Raw genomic sequence first — 19588 nt, 5'->3', positions numbered from 1 at the left:
TGGTAACATAGCCAAATACACACCTGACTGATATTGATGCATTGTGAGTGCAGGTACATATAAATGAATTCCTTTAAATACAAATGTATAGCACCTTTTCAGTAGTAGGTTATTCCTCCTTGTTCACAAACGACAGGAAACTAACAGTATTTATTCTGTGGATATGAAAGTACTGAATACATATATTTGCTCTAAGAATGGTGAGTGCTAACACATAGGCCTATTGATTGGTTGATTTTTTTACAAAATAACACTTCTGGTAATCCACCAGCAAACATAAAAATTCTTTATTAAGGATGCATTTTTGAAAACAGTAGTAAAATGGGAAAAAAAGACATGGACCTCCTGCAACTGTAAAGGCAAGTCAAACATATCACGGACACTGCTGTGTTGCTTTAATTGGCCTCCAACACAGTTCACTAGAATAAATAAGCTAATATTTACAATCTTGTTCTTGCAATGGAACATTCTCATCTTCGTCCTTCCTTCCCGTTACCCTCTCAGAAGCTTACTCTGGTGCATTGGACCCAGTATCTGTGTTAAGAAAACAAAACAGTTCTCAAGACTGTTCCCCTTATGAAAGAAGGAAAAAAGAAGGGAACAAAAGAAAAAAGCTCATTTATATACATATAAATAAACTTATATTTTTGTATACATTCAGAAATACCTGTGTAAATGGAATGAAAATGATGCAGAGTAGGTTTGGGATTCATTAAGATTTTAGCAATTCCAAATCTTTTACTATTCCTTCTTATGGGTTGGATTATGTGATAGAACACAAGTGGCTTACAGACACAGTCAAACTCTAGTCAATTCGTCTCATGGTACATAAAATGGAGACATGTTCTATGACATTCATGAGAAAAAATACACTGCAAAGGAGATTTAGCTGGTCGCAGATGATTATAATAAAAGGTCAAGAATGCCCCTGACTATGAGACTTAAACCCAATAGAACACCTGTAAAGGAAACTGAAGATCATGAATCTCAAGCAGGAATCCTGAGGATTCTGTGTAGGTTAATAGGTCAAAAATCCCACTTGAGCACTGGTAGAGGTTGGTTTCTTTGCACAAAAAGAGTCTTGAGGTACTACTTGCAAACAAGGAACCTTATTCTCGAACATTTTCTTAAGTGTCTTCTTAAATATCTTGCTGCAAACTTCAAAAGACCAACCTAAAAAAGTGTTCGTAGCTGTGCACTGATTCTGAACCCGCGTTCTCGTGCACCTTCTCAATTTGCATACAGAAACACCCTGCCAGCTCCTTATAAGGGCATGCAACCGATGAGACGTGTGCACAGTCCACAGACTCCACAGGTTACGCAAAAGCAACTTCAGACTGATCAAAATCATGTCAAAGCTGAAGCGAGCACCGGTCGAGTAAAAGCAAACCTAACTTCACTGGTGCAGAGGTAGAGGTACTGTTGCAGAACGTAGATGTGTCCACTCTATTCCACTATGGCTATATCCACACGATTGAGTTTAGAGCTTATTTATTTATTTACTGTCATTTGCAGTGTTCATGTAGCCTGACGATGTCATACTCATAATTCTAGTCAGAATATGAGTCTGAGACCGAACCATTGGGCTGTGATTATGGGGCGTGTTTCAACGAACCAGGAAAGAAAATTCCTCTTTGCTGAATTGGATACCTAGAACCAATCAGAGCAACGTAGTATTATTACCATCTGATAGATTCAACTTTTACCTGATCCCGTAGGAAGGACGGCAAAAACATCTTTTCAATCGACAAATGCCTTGATCGCGTTTCTCTGTTCCTCTTTCAAAATGAATGCGCTGTCAATATCTGTTGAGATATGCCTGCTCACGTTACTTAATTAGCACTCAAGGCTAGAAGCTACCATTTGTTTCAATGTTTTTTTTGTCTACGCGTTAGTGCTTCAGTTAAGACCTACAATCTTTGGCAACACTCGTTTTGCGTATACACAACTAACCGAGTCAATGTAGACATAAAAAAAGTCGTGTAGATAGCTTAAATCATATAAAAAAATGTCCCACTAAGCTCCCGAGACGGCGCCATCTTTGTCCGATGTATAGGCTATTCTATCTATATCTGTCCATCAACGTATAAAGCCCGCCCTTACAATTTTATTGGTCAGATCACTTTTCGGTGGGCTTGAATCCCTCCCAACTAGCTCGACTCCAGACTGAATCTCCCAGACCAAACATTTTGTGGGCGGAGTTCAGGCTGGTATCCAGGCTAGTGTTCATGTAGTGCTTTTACAACATCACGAGGCCTCAGTCTCTGAATAATGACTATAAATATGAAACAAAATTGGTAATGATACAAATATTCTCACATTTATTATTATTATAATTATTTAAATCCGAGGATGTCTGTAGAATTGACGTGAACGCAATCACATCGCAAACTTTTGCTATTTTGCCATTTTGTTAGTATGTTTATATTTTTTGTCCTATGCACAACCACACCAAGTTCATTTCCTGTATGTGTAAATATACTTGGCCAATTAAAAGAATTCTGATTCTGATCATAAGCGAATTTCTTCTTCTTTTTTTCTTAACTGTGTTCGAGAATGAGGTCCAAGGTTTCTCTACCAAGTATTACATACAAGTTAGCATGATTAATACTATTTCCTGTCATTTGACATTAAGTGTTTTTACTTTATTAATACCAATGTCTTTTTAAATGTGTGGGGATAGGCGCATCAGAAATTTCTAAAAAATGAATAAAATGTTAACGTCTTACTTCCCCCACTTTATATTACATACTTGTATTATTATAAATTAAATTAATAAAGTCCCACCACTCTGTGTCGGGGGCATCTCCACTAGGAAGGGCAAGGCAGTAAGTTCTAGTCTAATAAGCCTGAAGAAATGAGAGCAAAAACATCCCAATGACATGTTATAAAAAGTGATACATACTCTTGCCATCACAGGCGACAATCTTCACTTTGTCGACTTTGACCAGGTCTGTTACCTCCCGAAACTCCACATCATTCAAGACGAATGTCCACACATTATCACAAAAGCGGTAGGTGTTGAGGGAACCCTGAGGGGAAGATGCAGAAATACAAAAATATTATAAAAATATTTGTACAGCCTCATGTGGCCATTTCCATCAAATACATTGACACAAAGCAGATCTGGACAGATTGACAACCAGGTGGGAAATACGTTGGAAATACTTAACTTAATAAGCATTAAACTTCTGGATGGATTGAGATGTATTAAACCCTTCCTGTTCTCTTCTGCCATGTCCATTACAGCTCTGTGCCTTAGGTTTGACCTGCTTTCTTGTCATCCATTTTGATACATTTGATTTAATTTGCATTCAACCCATTTAATAGAATTAGCCATTAAAGCAGTTCTTTTTTTTCCATCATGTGGGGGTGAGGATTAATCCAGTTCAACGCTCTTTTGCCCTTGGGCGTGACACTTACCCTAAAATTGACCCGGTTCCGCACACGGTTGGCCAGTGCAGTGTTGATGGCTTTGTCAAACTGGAGCAGAACTTGAAGCGCAAGTTGAGGAGTGATCTGTTGTGTCTGTCAAGAAAGAACACAATATAAACTTTTACAGCTAGAACTGTATTAATGTTTCAAATCAACTTAAAATGTCATTGTCCTGTAGTTGTGTTTTTCTTTACTTTTGTTTGCCTAGAAAATAGAATAGAATTTGAGAGGAATGTTATCTATTTGAGAGGAATGTTATCTATTTGAGAGGAATGTTATCTATGAGAGGAATGTTATCTATTTGAGAGGAATGTTATCTATGAGAGGAATGTTATCTATGAGAGGAATGTTATCTATTTGAGAGGAATGTTATCTATTTGAGAGGAATGTTATCTATTTGAGAGGAATGTTATCTATGAGAGGAATGTTATCTATGAGAGGAATGTTATCTATGAGAGGAATGTTATCTATGAGAGGAATGTTATCTATGAGAGGAATGTTATCTATTTGAGAGGAATGTTATCTATTTGAGAGGAATGTTATCTATGAGAGGAATGTTATCTATGAGAGGAATGTTATCTATTTGAGAGGAATGTTATCTATGAGAGGAATGTTATCTATGAGAGGAATGTTATCTATTTGAGAGGAATGTTATCTATTTGAGAGGAATGTTATCTATTTATCAATCTGCTCTGCTCTCCACCCAGCCCTCACCCACCTGGAAAAAGCAGACTCACATGTGAGAATGCTTTAGTTCAGCTTTTAACTCTATAATACCACAACATCTCATCTATAAACTGGACCAGCTGGGGCTCAACACCTCCCTTTGCAATTGGGTGTTAAGACTTCCTCAGTGAGCGGCCACAAGCAGTACGGGTCGGCAACAACATCTCCAGCAGCATCACACTGAGCACAGGGGCCCCACAAGGCTGTGTGCTCAGTCCCCTGCTCTTCACCCTGCTGACTTACGACTGCACACCCACCTACAGCACCAACCACATGGTGAAATTTGCGGACGACACAACTCTGGTGGGTCTCATCACCAAGAACGATGAGACCCACTACAGGAAGGAGGTCAACCTCTTGACAACGTGGTGCAAAGACAACAACCTCCTGCTGAATGTCAGCAAAACAAAGGAGATTGTGGTTGTTTCAGGAGAAGCCACACTGAACACCCACCACTGACCATCGATGGTGCTGCTGCTGCAAATTCCTGGGGGTGCACATCAGTGAGGACCTCTCCTGGGCCACCAACTCTGCATCACTGGCGAAGAAAGCCCAGTGGCGCCTCTACTACCTCCGCAAGCTCAAGAGAGCGAAAGCACCGACACCAATCCTGAGAACTTTCTACCAGGGCACCATTGAGATCATCCTGTCCAGCTGCATCACTGTGTGGGGCAGCAGCTGCACTGTACACAGCAGAAAAGCACTGCAACGCATAATGAACACAGCTGCTAAGATCATTGGTGCCTCACTCCCTTCCCTGCAGGACACATACACCACCCGGCTCACACGAAAAGCCACCTCAATTGCGAGTGACACCAGCCACCCCGCACACAGCCTGTTTAGCCTACTACCCTCTGGAAGAAGGTACAGGACCCTCCGTTGCCGCACCACCAGACTCAGCAACAGCTTCATTCACCAAGCTGTCAGGACACTAAACTCTCTCCCCTCACTCCTCCCAGCCATATCCAAATTCCCCCACCCCCCCTAAAATCACTCAGGACTCTGTAACAATCTGCTTCTGCACTTTTATCACTTATGGTAACACCACTCACTGTACCAAATTGCCCTTTTTTTGCACTACATAACCTCACTTTATGTAACTTATGCTGCTATATGTTTATCTGTATGTTCTACTTGTATTATGTAATGTCTTGTCTGTATGTTTGTATGTCCTCTCTGTTGTGCCTGTGCACTTATATGTTTCACCGTAGGAGAGTGGGAAACGTTTTTTTGAATACTTTGTATGTCTTGACATTTGAAGTAATTGACAAATAAAGCTACTTTGACTATTTGGCATTGATCCTCCGGTGTTCTTTTGTGACCAAAGTTTTTGAAAGCTGGCTGCCCTTTAAAATGAGGGCCGTATAGTAGAGATGCGCGGATGGGCTATTATTATTATTATTATTATTATTTTGACCAATTTTCAAAACCGCACCCGCCCGCCATCCGCCTGTTGTTTTTAGGTATAGGCGCTGCTGATGCGTGACTGACGCGCGGCTAGAAAGTTCTTGCCAGTTCTTGAAAGGAGACTGATCCAATGCAGCAAAAATGTAAAGGATAAAGTCCCTAGTATGAAAGCCTATTGGCTATGTTGTAGCTTATCCCCAGAATATTATCAGTGAAGTGACGTCTGTCTCCGATCGTTGCACAGGGAGAAACTTTAAAATAGCCAAGCACATCGGCAATCCTGAACTAACCATAGGCTAGTAGGCCTACACTTTTTTTATCATTGTAATAAAACGCATTTTGGTACACCATTTTATGGTAATATAGCCTACTGTTTTTTTTTTGCAAAATGAAAGAAAGCCTATTAAGGAAACGCCGACACGAGTCTATTAATTCCGAAATTTCACCGCATTGTAGGCTTTATACTGTAACAACCCCAACACTTGCCTGCTTGCCTTGCAAATCAAAGTTTTCCGAGTATTTTTCTTACCTTCTTTCTTAGCTGGTGATGTTACTGAGCTAGAAATTTAACTTGTTCTGAACATCTCGCGCTGCCAATACCAAATGTCACTTCTGAGTCAAATCACTCCATCATCTCTTTGAAATTCCTTATTCCACGAGTGGTAGGCTACAATGACTGGCTGTTTTAAAATATAACTAATAGCCTAACGAAACAAAATAACCCAGGCAGTTTAATCTACGACACGTTAAGGCTTCTTCCAATACTGACAGCTGATTCATAGCTTGCAGGTTTGCGGCGCTGCAAGGAGACGCGACATGAGAGGGATCGTCACTTAATTTAAACTTTTTTTGCTTCCTTTCCTTTGTATGCATACACAGAACTGGGCCAATTTACTGCCTGATGAAAATTGGATTATTTCAAAATGTGCTTGGATGTAGGTAACGACATTTAACAATGTGTAGATATTTTGAATTTTTTTGGCTGGGTAAACCGCCACCCGCCCGAATTTAATTTAAATATTATATTTTGTCACGTCATCCGCCCGATCCGCGGTTTAACTGCGGAGTCCGCCGGTGCGACCGCCAACCGCGCATCTCTACAGTATAGATCGCAGAATTAAGAGGTTGTTTAAAAGTTGGAATAGAAGATTAAATTGTAACGTTGAGATGAAACGGTTACTGGGTTGAAACCACTGTTCAATTTATTTTTACAATTGATGTCAGATCTTATTAACCATCATATCAGCTTCCGCTGACATATTCAGATCAGCCAGGAAACTTGAAAGCAACCCTCAAATTCATTACTTACAACAAAATTACGACCTGTCCACCTTATTCTAAATTCTTGATAAAATTGCTGAAAAACCAGTATGCTGACGTTGCAGCTAGTCTTAAGGCAAGGCAAGGCAAGGCAAGTTTATTTGTTTAGCACACTTTGTACACTGTGGTAACACAATGTGCTCCACAACCAACACAACCAAACATTTAGTTTTATGTAATTAACGCCAGCGGAGCTGCACTATGTTGTCTATTTATTTTATCTATTTATTTTATTTATTTTTCAAATTTGTATTAATTTTTTTGTTTATGTACTTGAATCCTATTCCTACTACCTTGCTGCTTTGACAATGGAATTTCCCTCACAGGATTAATACAAGTTTATCTATCTATAAATAAACAGTGGCAATACAATAGCCATACAATGTTCACATAAATAAGCAAAAGGTCAGTTCATGATCATAAAAACAGTAGAATGATAGGAAATAAAAACATGTGAACATTAAGCCATAAATAGTAAAAGATAGGAAATAAAAGCATACCGGTAATAAGGAATAAAGAAATAATAGCATAAAAACAAATAATAAAATAATGTGTCTACTGCAGTAAGCAATAATGTTTCAATGAACTGTTAAAGCTAGTTAAAGCTAGTAAGCAGAAGGCATCTGAAAAAAGTTTGGTCTTAAGTCTCGATTTAAAACTGGGAATAGTTGGATTATTTTTATTTTTTTCTGGAAGTTGGTTCCAGAGCTGAACCGCAAAGTTGCTGAGTGCTGCTTCACCCTGTTTGTTTTGGACAGTAGGTTTTACTAAAATATTTTTCTGCTGTGATCTGAAAGCTCTGTGTGGTACATACTGCTGAAACATGTCAGATAAATACTTTGGCCCTATCCCATTAAGTGACTTGAAGACAAGCAGTAGTGCTTTGGGAGCCAGTGCAGGGATTTCAGTTTAGGGGTTATGTGGTTACTTCTTTAAGTCTGGCTGCTGCATTTTGTATCATTTGAAGCTGTTTAAGTTTTTTTATGAAGGCCTGTGAACAGCCCATTGCATTAATCAACCCTACTAAAAATAAAGGCCTGAACTAGTTTTTCCAAGTCATCCTTTGACATAAAATCCCTAAGTTTGGCAATGTTTTTGAGATGGTAGAACGCAAATTTAGTAATTGCTTTTATGTGGCTGTTTACATTTAGATCACTGTCTATGAGGACACCAAGATTTCTGTCAATATCTTTTGTCTAAAAGCCCTTTTTGGTTAAGAAGGGTGGCAATCCTAAATCTTTCCTCCTTTTTACCAAAAGTTATTACTTCAGTTTTGTCTTTGTTTAGCTGGAGAAAGAGAGCCATCCAGTGGTTAATTTGCTCAATACAATGACAAAGAGATTCAAGGGGACCATAGTCATTAGGTGTCAAAGCTACGTAAATGTGAGTGTCATCAGCCTAGTTATGATAGGAGATCAAATTATTCTTTAAGATTTGTCCAAGTGGGAGCATATAAAGGTTGAATAGAAGTGGACCCAAAATTGAGCCCTGGGGTCTCCATAGGTCAGGGGCGTAGGTGTTGATGTGCAGTTGCCAACTGCAACAAAAAAGCTCCCGTCTTGTAAATTTGATTTCAGACCATTTTCTCCTTTTTTAAAACTTCATATTGTCATCACAATGCTACCAAAACATTACAAAACGATTTCCTTGAAGGCCATCCGTATAAACAATTGCTTCCTTTGCTTACAGCTCTACAAGAAACAGCTCCAAGCCTTATGTCCACAATGAGAGTGAAACAGATGAAAAGGTAGGCTAGTCATCATGAAGCAAAGCTGGTGGGAGGCCTACAAACCCACAAATGGGAGATGTCAACTAGCAGCACAAAGAGCACCATACTCAAAAGAACTGTTATTGTTGGATGGTTTAAAAGTTCATCTACACCCAAGCAAAAGAGGACGTACACTTTTACACTGTACTTTCATACTATACATTCTAAACTAGTTTTGTTATTCAAATCTAAATGTAACATTAAGAAATCGTTTTGTAATGTTTTGGTAGCATTGTGATGAGAATATGAAGTTTCAGGAGTTTTATTCAATGGAAGTCTCATTCACAGTCAAAGGTATTCTTAAAGGTCTGAACATATGTGTTAAACAAATTGAAAGTTAATGTAAGAAGGGGTTTCAACATTTTCCCAGCAATTTGCAGATGCTATTCTGAACTGTTATGTTTTCCTTTAAGTCATCATTTGTATGTATTTTGCCATCACAATATGCACAAAGTGTGTGCATGCACGGGATCACTTGAGTCATAGGGACGCCTGTGCATGGTGCAGAAAGTTTGTGAAGTTTGACAGTTTAAAAAGCTCACTTTTAAAACTGTCAAAAACTTCTCTTTATCACAAACACACAAGTTAGCTACATCACCACATTTGTAAAACATGCCATTTAAAATCTAATACAGACAATCCTAGATAAGATAAACGACACTTGCTCACTACAATGCAAACATATAACCAGCATCATCACCACTAGGGCTACTTCATAAGCTACATAAGTAGCTAGCTAGCAAGCTTTCCCTTTCGTCCTAATCTCTTTTGCTGCCCATGGACTTCTGTGGCTGAGTGGACGGTCGACTATCACCCAGACGGAGGCATGTTGGGTGACTGGGCCAGCACAACCCCTTAAGCTACACTGTGCTTCTAAGTTTGTAATTGTAATTTGAAATTGTAAACAATTAAATTGCAATCAATTGAGACAAGCTTGCTATCTAACATTAACATGCCTATAGCTGGCTTAGAGCCACATCTTCAGGCTACCTGTGACAGATTGCTAAACTATTGACAGTTTTAAGGAATACGAGGAATATAATATTTTATAATATTTTAAATGTATTCTGCTGTAAGTGTGGCAGGTACCATCCAGACTGTATTGCATAACCCTTCAACTTGAACGACCCACTCGAGTATGAAATTGGCGGACGGGTGATGTTTACACCGAGGCAACATGTTATTAGGGATGCACGATAATATCGGCAAGACATCGGTATCGGCAGATATCGGCTTCAAAACTGAATTATCGGTATCTGCAGATATGAAACATTTCTGCCGATATACCTGGCCGATAAGGTGACGTGTAAATTATGCGCACGCAAAGCAAATGTTTATGAGCGTCGGCTGTGTGGCAGTAGCCTACTTCACAGTATCAGAGGATGATGACAAAATGCCTATTTGTCAGAAAACTTTTCAGGACTAAAAGGAGGAGATGCAGCTTGTCCATAACGTAGGTTGCTTGCATAGATGCAGACCCCCCGCGTGCCACGCTTTACAACATTACCTGTCGCTCAATAGACGTTAATAAGTTACGGAGTTAGCTAGACAACACTAGCTTGTTAGCTTGCATGCTACGTGACACCAGAGAAGTTGATGATACCTCATTTCACGGGATGTGAAACATTATGTCACAAGCCCACACTATCTGTACATGGCTCACTTTTGCATTTATGGAATTTATACAGCTAACTTGGCAATAACGTTACATAGATTAGTCTAGAAATCCTAGAAGGGACGTTATTAAACAGTAAGTCAGTTAACCAACGTTAGCTTGCCAAGTAAGCCAAGCTGCATTTCCAGAGTGTAGTTGTTCAAGTTCAAGGAGGTACTGTTCAAGTATGAAAATTGTGACGTGAAAATATAAATAAATCTGCCATATTTGAAACCATTTCAGTTTCATGAGTGAACGTCTATTTCTAAAATGATACAAATCAAGTCTGTAATGTCCTGTATTTACAGCAATACCCTAGCATAATAACAGATTAATTCTAGTACAGGAGAGACTTTTCAATAATTTAAAAGCTGAGGTGTATATATCGGTATCGGCAATCGGCCAAAATGAGCTTGTAAATATCGGCATATCGGATATCGGCTAAAATTCAATATCGTGCATCCCTACATGTTATTGGTCGGTTTTAGGCCAATACTGCTAAGCGACCCAATCATTTAATCTGGGACATGCTTTTCACAGACATGCGGCTCCCGTCTTTTCCTTTTTAGTTGTCAGAGCATTTCATGTATTCATAGTAGGGCCGGGACTCGATTAAAAAAAATAATCTAATTAATTAGAGGCTTTGTAATTAATTAATCGAAATGAATCGCATTTTAATCGCATATAAATATTTGACCTGAGAACAGTGAGAAGTAATTTTTTTCATATGGATTTTTAGTAAACCATTGAATAATGACTGAAAACATAAGCTTAAGCAACACAAATATTGTTTATTTTTGTTCAAGTCCAACAGACCAGTGCAATTTTTGCCATTAAGTGTAGCAATACCATACTTAGAAGTGTAGTACATTTCAGAAATTCAGGTAGCCTATAGATAGGTAGACCTTCTGTAAACTATAATACTTTGGGTTTTTTAAGTAAAACACAATACTTTCAAGTATATTCAGAATATTGTTAGACTGTTAGAAAAACATCTCTGGTGGAGTGTTGGTTGTGTGTGGGTTGTACCCAGAGTCAGGCTTAACGTCCACGCTAGCTGCTATATGTTTTGCATTGAGGTGATACTCGATGTGCTGCGGTGATATGCAAATTCCTTGTTGCATAGCCTGCACTGAACCATGTTCTTATCGACGCTTCCATCCGTTCGTTTTTTGTAACAAAATGTCCTATCCACTGGGCTAACCAACGCGGTCTCATCAGCTTCTTTGTTCATGTTCACTGTGCCACTGGTTTGTTGTTCAACTTGTTTGAACCGAATTTATCCGCATTAGTTGGTGCGCCAGTATAATCGGTCCGTCTGAAACGCCTCCAGTGATAAACGTTCCGCAGTGCAAAAATAGATATGATTAAAATGCGTCAATTTTTTTAACGCGTTAATTTTTGTGTAATTAATTAATCTATATTAACACGTTAAAGTCCCGGCCCTAATTCATAGCTATCGGGTGTAAAGAGGATTTCAAGAAGGAAAAGAAATGCTACTGAAATGATTCACCTAATCTGCCTTTAAATCAGTTAGTGTAGCCAAGGTACATCTTTTAGTGTTCTGATTTACCAGTTAATTTAAATAATTTCATATAATGCCAGTTAATATGGCAAATATATGTTATGCCCGTGAAGGATAACAATGGCGTAACAGTTAAGGTTAAAGGCACCCAGTGCAACTAATATAAACATTCAATGAAAAATAAACATTCAATTTCTAGTCTTTTTTACACGTAGTAAGTTTCAATAACTCCATACCATTATATATCGACATTCAAGGAGAAAAGATGAGACGTCGTTGTGTGGTGAGAACTGATAGAAAATCGTAAACAACAACAATCGCCGGTGGGGAGAAGACATTTTTCCATTGACTGGAATCCTGCTTTATTTATTGTAGGTCACAAAAAATAAAGAAAATGGCGGCGATTTTCTATCAGTTCTCACCACACAACGACGTCTCATCTTTTCTGCTTGAATGTCGGTATAAATGGTATGGAGTTATTGAAACTTACTACGTGTAAAAAAAGACTAGAAATTGAATGTTTATTTTTAAGCGTCGAAAGTTGCACTGGGTGCCTTTAATAGGGAGTACCTTTACCCATCATATCAGGCCGCAATGCCATCAGGGCAGTATACGTTTAGCACAAATAAATTACATATCTTTGTGCATTATTTGTAAATTAAAACTATCTAACTTGATTTGTTTGTATGAGTTTTCAGCTATAGCATTTTAACACTAACTGGTTCCAAAGAAAGGTGAATGGGTTTTCGCAAAATCGCCAGTATAAAACTAGGCTAACTGTTTTTGTTTGGGTTAAAACTTGGAACTTGCAAAACTGCCAAACAACCGTATGATGACGGTCCCTCCCACACTCTACTACACCACCCAATTAAAATATGCCTGTTTCAGAGTGGTCAGTTAAGATAAGACATAGTTTGACTAACTAACTACGGAAACGAATTGAGCACGGCACTTATGTGACACAATGTGTTCCTCACAACATTTGTAGAGTGTTAACATTATTACACGTTATGGGGGGGAAACGCTTTAAATTACACACCAACTCAACAGCCTTTCTTTCAAATGCCTTTCTGGCATTGCTAAGGTTAATGTGTCAATTTTCAACACCTAACGTGAACGTTTTAGTGGATCGTTTTTCATAGTTCTCAACCTTACTTACATATCATAGCTAGGATAGCATCAACTGTGTAACGTTACCGTTAAGGGACCTGAAACATTTCGTTACAACGTTCGTTACCGCTAACGTACCTGAATTAGTTCATCGAGGCTCTCCTGAAGACTATTTCCCAGCGTTGTGTTCCTGTACAGTTGGTACGCCATATCAGTAACCTAAATCAAAAGCTCCACAACCAATTATTTTTTAAACTGACTAGCGATTGCTGATTAGAGAAGTTAGCTTACATGGACGGAATCCGGGTTCTCGACTCTTCTCACGGGAGGAGGGTAAAACCAAACTACGGAGAGCTACGAGGGCCGATGAGAAATATACTTCCGCGAACACGGCTATTAGGTCCGCGCACTATGCGCTGACGCAAATGTAGTCACCAGAATAGTCCGCCAGAGACGCTTATAAAGGAGGACACAAATCATAGACGATTCAATTATTGGTAAATCAGGAGGGCAGTTGGCAAATTCCACTGGTTCTTAGCTAGGTGGTAATTAAGCCGTCAAAATGCGGAACATCCAGTCGCACAGGAGATAAGTAACGGTATTGTTTGGAAAAGAAGGGAATCTAAGGAATCTGAAAAACATATTTTGCAATCAGTGATGTTTTGATGGATTGTGTTTGGCGCTATGTTGGAGTTTGACAAGCAGGCCTTGTAGGTGGGCTAATTAAACAGAGCTACTTCCGTATGTGTAAGATAACATTTGAGCTACGACCAGAACTATTATGAAAGGTAAATGTAGTGGAACTCTTAGGCTAAATCCCATTTCTCCCCCTACCCCTCCGTCTTTCCCCTTCCCTCCGTTTTGCGCGTTCATGTGGAGGGGTAGGGCTGTCCCAATTCACGTTAAGACAGAGGGGAAGGGGAAGCGCTTTCTACCCCTCCAAACGGAGATTTTCCGAGGGCACACTTCAAACGGAGGGGTAGACTGATTTCCCTCAATGCATTGCGAACCCGTGATCATTAAAGAACAAACATCGCGCGAGTCCATTTAAAAATGTCGGAAACAGCAGGGAAAGCATCACACAAATTAAAGTATTTTCTTTGTAATTCATGATTTTAAAACTTGTTTGATGAAATGTTGCATTGTGTAAATAACAGCTGCAGGCGCCATGTTTGTTTATATCTGGTGAGTGACAGCTGTCGCTCTCCGGTAACGTAACAGCTGACACTTCGTACTGATGACGTACGTAATTGTTGAAGTGCTATCCCAATTCGAAGGGCTAGCGTTTCAACCCCTTCGGCTACCCCTCCGTTTGAAAAAGCGAAGGCAAAGGGGTAGGGGTAGAGATTAGAAATGGGATTGGGCCTTAGTGCATCCCATCCCAAATTCACAAACCCAAGGTCACAACATATGCACTGGGTGTTTAAACGGCTCATTTAAAATAACTAGGCTACTGCTATAATATTCTTTCCTGTATTTCCCCCATGTATTTCTCCACTATTCACTATACAGTAGCCATCTACACATTTCTGCTTTCCATTTTGCCAAAGAAATCAAATGGTACATTTCCCCCATTTAAACTGTTAAATAATGTATAACTATGTAACCTACTGGTAAGGTCTTGGCTCTGGTTGCGAGTGTGACTACGCCACCTGGTGACTTTCACACCAAGATATATTGTGAGGTATAATTTGTACCCTTTGATAGAGACAAGTGGGTTCTCACTCAGGTGAGCTCCAGTAAGGACAGTATCAAAATAACAGTGTTTATGTATACACGGCTAAAATACGTTTAAATATGGCAAGAGAGTGGGTAATGGCTGCCACCAGGATAGGGGGCATAGGGAGCAGCTGTTGCAGGGGGTTACCTGTCTTGGACAAGGGCGTGAGACGGACATGCCATCCGTGCTCTTGATTCTTATGCCTACTCACACGTCCACACACACCTCTGCACACAACACACATAGGCCGAGGCACTGCAAACAGGTATCACAGCAATGGTGAGGTGCACGTTACCACTTTATACGACATGCAGTGCGCGAAGAAAAGTACTCAGATCCTGCGACCTGCCCCATTGACAGCTGCAACACTCTGGAGAGGAAAGGGGAAGAGGAGTTGGGGTTAAGCCTAACTGGCTAAAACCAGGCAGAGTTCAAGCTTAAGAAAAGGCTTACTCAAACTAGGGAACAATGCTGGGGTAGCCAATACAACACCTATCGCTCTAGCACCGCGGGGAGGAGAGGGGACAAATAATAAAAGAAATAGAAAGTAGCACGCTAAACTTAGCTCACATGGTTTAGGCTAGCCCTTCCAGCCCCAAGCTACCCCCTGGGGCAGTAAGTGGTATTTTGATTAATAGATTTTAAAATCTCTTTGAGGCTAGCTTTACACGACAACGATCTGAACACAAACCGCAAAAGTGGCGTTGCGTTCCCACTTTTAATTTCGCGTTTAGACGAGAGTCTTTGGGTGGAAATCTGTATGCAGACGGTGACGCAAAAGTGTGTGAAATTGAACTTAACCGGTGCAGACGTGGAGGTACTGCAGGATGTATATGTGTCCATTCTATTCCACTATGGCTATTTTAACGCGATTGGGAGCTTATTTATTTATTAATTCACTTACATTTGCAGTGTTCGTGTACATTTACATTTAGTCATTTAGCAGACGCCTTTGGCCAAAGCGACGTAGGCTACAAGGGATAGAACAGTCTAGCTATGAGACCTAGTGTAATTAATGCGCCTTCTCTGTTCTGTTTTATCTGTGATTACTCGGCTTATTTGCTGAAATGACTCCTGGATATCAAGGCAGCTTGAATCTCCGAGTGATGGAAATAATCCGACATGTTTGTTGTTGTGTGGCTGTACTGCACATGGATATGATGTCAACGCGTATGCCAGGATAGCCAGCGTGAGCAGCTCAGAGCACACTTTTGCGTTTTCAACCCTTTAGACGGGAACGCAACGGTGGAGCGTTTTTAAGATTTCCACTCTGGAGGGTGGGTTCATTTTTTTGCGTTTTTAAGCCCTCAAAACGCTGTCGCCATCTAAACGAAAGGCACATCTGATAAAATATTTTGTCGTTTTCACACGGGAGTGTTGTCGTGTAAAGCCACCCTGAGTTTTGGTCCTACAAACATAAAACTAACACCCACAGCAAACTAGAACCCCTTTTCTTTTAAAAAATATACAGTTTGAAACTAAAATATAATTACTTTGTAAGTGTGAGGGACCGCTCGGTCACCCCACGTTATTGGGATGTGGCAACTGAAATGTCAGTGGCGAAGAGGAACAAACCACGGTTCACAAGATAATAGGTTTTCTATCAAAATAGATCTTTGACTTTATTTGGTTCTGACCAAACATATATACTGTAATAAACCTCGATTGTAGTCAGGCTCGTTGGGTTATGAGAATGCACACAGAATGAGGCTGCACCACATATGTTAGAAATAGTAAACAGTCTTTATTATGATAAATACAAGAAATTCATACGGCTCCCAGTTATGCCGGATTGTTCGGGTTACTAAAACATCCAGTAAGCCTCAGTGCTACTTGGCTGGGCACTACCCTCTAAGGCCCCGTCAACACGCAAAGGCAGAACACAGCAAATACAAAACACCGCAATAAATAAGGCAACACACACCACTGCTATAGGGCACCGCACACACTCTCACGGCAATACAATAGGCACACAAAAGACCCCAGCTTGGCTGCACTCAAAGCCACTGTCGCTTTTCACCACCCCAGATCATACACTGGCTACACCGTCACGTTAAAACACTCATATACGCACGCACACACACACAAAAGGGTACAGATTAAAACTTAACTCTCCCTGAGTACGAGACCCTCCCCCGGGGTCTGAGCTTTAGCACTGGTCGGTAAGGGGAGAGACAGTGACCACCGACTCAGCACCTGTGAGGTCTCCGGGGTAACACCTGCGGAAATCCTCTCCCTGAGAAGCAGCCACACTCCTTATCCCTTCCCAGTCCTAGCTAAAAGAACCCACTCTTCACCGCCGGCAGCCCTAAGCAGCATGCGAACGGCTCCTACCCGACACCTTGAGTGTAGCTCAACGTCAGCAAACTCGCACCGCTTCCCAGACTAACTCACATTTTGCTGAGGTCCTCTTTTATCCATTGTCCACATTCACACACTCATTGACGGCCAGGTGTAGCCCCTTAGTTAATCCCGCCTGCTTTCTCCTCAGATCCCTCCCCCATAGAATCATGTCAAAACATCGTTAAAACACTCCACACGACATAATTTCATTACAATACAAAAACAAACAAACAGAATCAAGCAACGGTATTCAAAAAGTGTTCCAACAGTATTCAAAAAGTATTCCAACAGTATTTCTATAAGTCTGTACTTTACCTTAAGTCAAGTAAGTACTTCTCCTCTCTCTCCTCCAAAGGAATGAGGCAGGTTTAAATGGGGACGGCTTTCGGAACATTGCCATGGAACCGGTTTAAATAGGGCTGCCCATTTGGCTAGATTGGACCAATAAGATCCAATTGGATGTAACCATGTTAATTAGTCCTATAATGCACATCATATATTATATTAACAAATACATAAAACCACCACCAAGTTTACCAATGTTGCCATAACAAAACATTCACCATATTTACTGTACACCTTTTACACATACCACCCATGATATTAACAAACATTCATAACAAACATCACATCAAACACCCCTCCTGATAATGCCCATCTCCCTCCCCTGTGGGACGTAGAGAAATACAGCCCATTAGCGGCGCGCGCTTCTGTAAACAAACAGTAGTACGGGAGTGAATGTGAGTATGTCTGTATGGATGTATTAACCGGGATCGTATTCTGAAACAGAGAGTAAAGGTTATATGACATGATAATGGATGTAATGAAAATAAACAGGTGAACAGTGACAATTAACAGTGAGTTATGCTTTCAGTTCATATTGCGGTTATACCGCGTTGCAAACAAACAATGGCGTTGCCAACAAACAATTGCGTTCAAAGCCGAACTTGCGGCAAACTCTCGCAGCCCATCATGCACACAGCTGCATGGTATGGGTAGCTAGTGATAGTCATGGCTCTGTGTGTGTGTGGTGGGTGTGTGTGTGTGTGCGCGAGTTGAATGTCTCTCACTCTCTCTCTCCCGCTCCTGCGGGGAAACGGGAGTAAAATATCTTTCTGCCGCTTTTGCGGGGCAACGTTTTATTTATTAATACATGTAAATGCTGACGCTGGAAAGGGGAATTCACTTTTCCACAGTAAGGAGAATATAACCAATCCCTTGCACATTTCAGTCTGTGAGTGAGGTCTCAGGAGCCTACGACCCGCCCATTAGCAAATGACAACTATTCATATGATAGGGGCATGGTATTTCAGTGATCATTATTGGGTCATGAAGTGTCAAGAAAACCTGTAGGGGGTAGAGGACCATAAAGACATTCCAGGGCCATTACATAATGGCCATTGTCTTTGACCGAGGTGTCCCGGGCTGCTTATACCTCTCTCATCAATATGCATTGTGGTCTGGGTGAAGAAAAGTGTCACTTTCTAAATTACTTATAATTAGTATGGAAACCACACACACTTTTTGAATGCTAAACTTACCTATGTGGATCAAACACCTATGTTTACAAGGTTCAGAGTAAAAAAGAAAACTAGATTTAATTTTAGTGTCTTTAGATTTAATTTGAATAAAAAACCTTTTTCACTACATTCCTTTTACTCTCATTTTATTATTGCTGAGGTGTTGTAGAATATAATCATAAATATTTATATCTGGTTATATCTGAGCAGCGCTGGCAGAGCAGGACCGGAGCAACGGGGACTGCTGGGAGACAGGACCGTTATTCTGCCGGTTATAAATAAAATAGGGGGGTATTTGACGCTGCGGGGCAAAGAACTCCACGACGCGCAGCGGAGTTGCTCCGCGAAGTCTATTAACTTTGTAGAACTGCACAGCTCGGAGGCCGTTATCCCGCTTATCTCCCGTTTACAACATTCACATTTTTTTTTATTATTATTATTATTTAGAATTTCCTTTATCTTTAGGAAACTTAATATGCATAATTACCTGATGAATTCTTGATTTGAAGCCTAGTGCTCCCTTAGAGAAAGTAGTGCGTGGAACAGGCTGTTTAAAAAAAAAAAAAAAAACGTCAATGGTAACCATTCAAGAGCATTGATATGGAACGCCGATTTAACTTTTCTACTGGGACTATGTCCAAGGTGTGCATCTATACAAACTTATTGTACACCCCATTAGAAACAGTATTTCGTTCCAGAGGGAGATAAAACTGATGTATGTATTGTACACACACACTCAAGCATTAAATGGCAGGATGGACATGAATGACTGATGACCGTGGTTTCTATGAAATGATATGAATAACAAGCAGTGTTGGTAACGCATTACTGTAATTCCACTACTTTTGGTGATAACAAGCATGTAACCAAGTATTATTTGAAATCAAGTAACGCAGTTACAATTACTGAAATTTAAATGAGTTCATAACCCGCGTTACTCCCTTTTGTGGAAAAATGAACGCTTGCAGACAAGAAGACAAGATACTTTGGCTGCTTTTGATCTGATGTCGCGGGACCTTGGTGGCGCAACGAATGAGCATTTAACCCAGAGTTTCCGCTA

The 19588-nt window shown here is 40.2% G+C and overlaps 1 protein-coding gene across 2 annotated transcripts; it reads right to left on the bottom strand.

Annotated features, from left to right (window-relative positions):
- Positions 1-272: 272 nt before the first annotated feature.
- On the bottom strand, positions 273-13237 carry gtf2a2 (general transcription factor IIA, 2). Of its 2 annotated transcripts, none has more exons than XM_080843038.1 (4): positions 13084-13237; positions 3424-3528; positions 2906-3032; positions 273-573 (listed from the first exon to the last, which is right to left on the bottom strand). In XM_080843038.1, the coding sequence occupies exons 1-4, from the start codon at positions 13153-13155 to the stop codon at positions 560-562; spliced, it is 318 nt and encodes a 105-aa protein (XP_080699164.1). In that variant the 5' UTR covers positions 13156-13237; the 3' UTR covers positions 273-559. The 2 variants fall into 2 exon arrangements, with proteins under 2 accessions (XP_080699164.1, XP_080699163.1); XM_080843037.1 differs by having other exon boundaries at positions 273-534.
- Positions 13238-19588: the final 6351 nt, after the last annotated feature.

The sequence above is a fragment of the Sprattus sprattus genome, assembly GCF_963457725.1.
Source record: "Sprattus sprattus genome assembly, chromosome: 8".
Lineage (NCBI taxonomy): Eukaryota > Metazoa > Chordata > Actinopteri > Clupeiformes > Clupeidae > Sprattus > Sprattus sprattus.
Note: the sequence above shows the minus strand (reverse complement) of the source record. Positions and strands in the feature narration are given on the sequence as shown.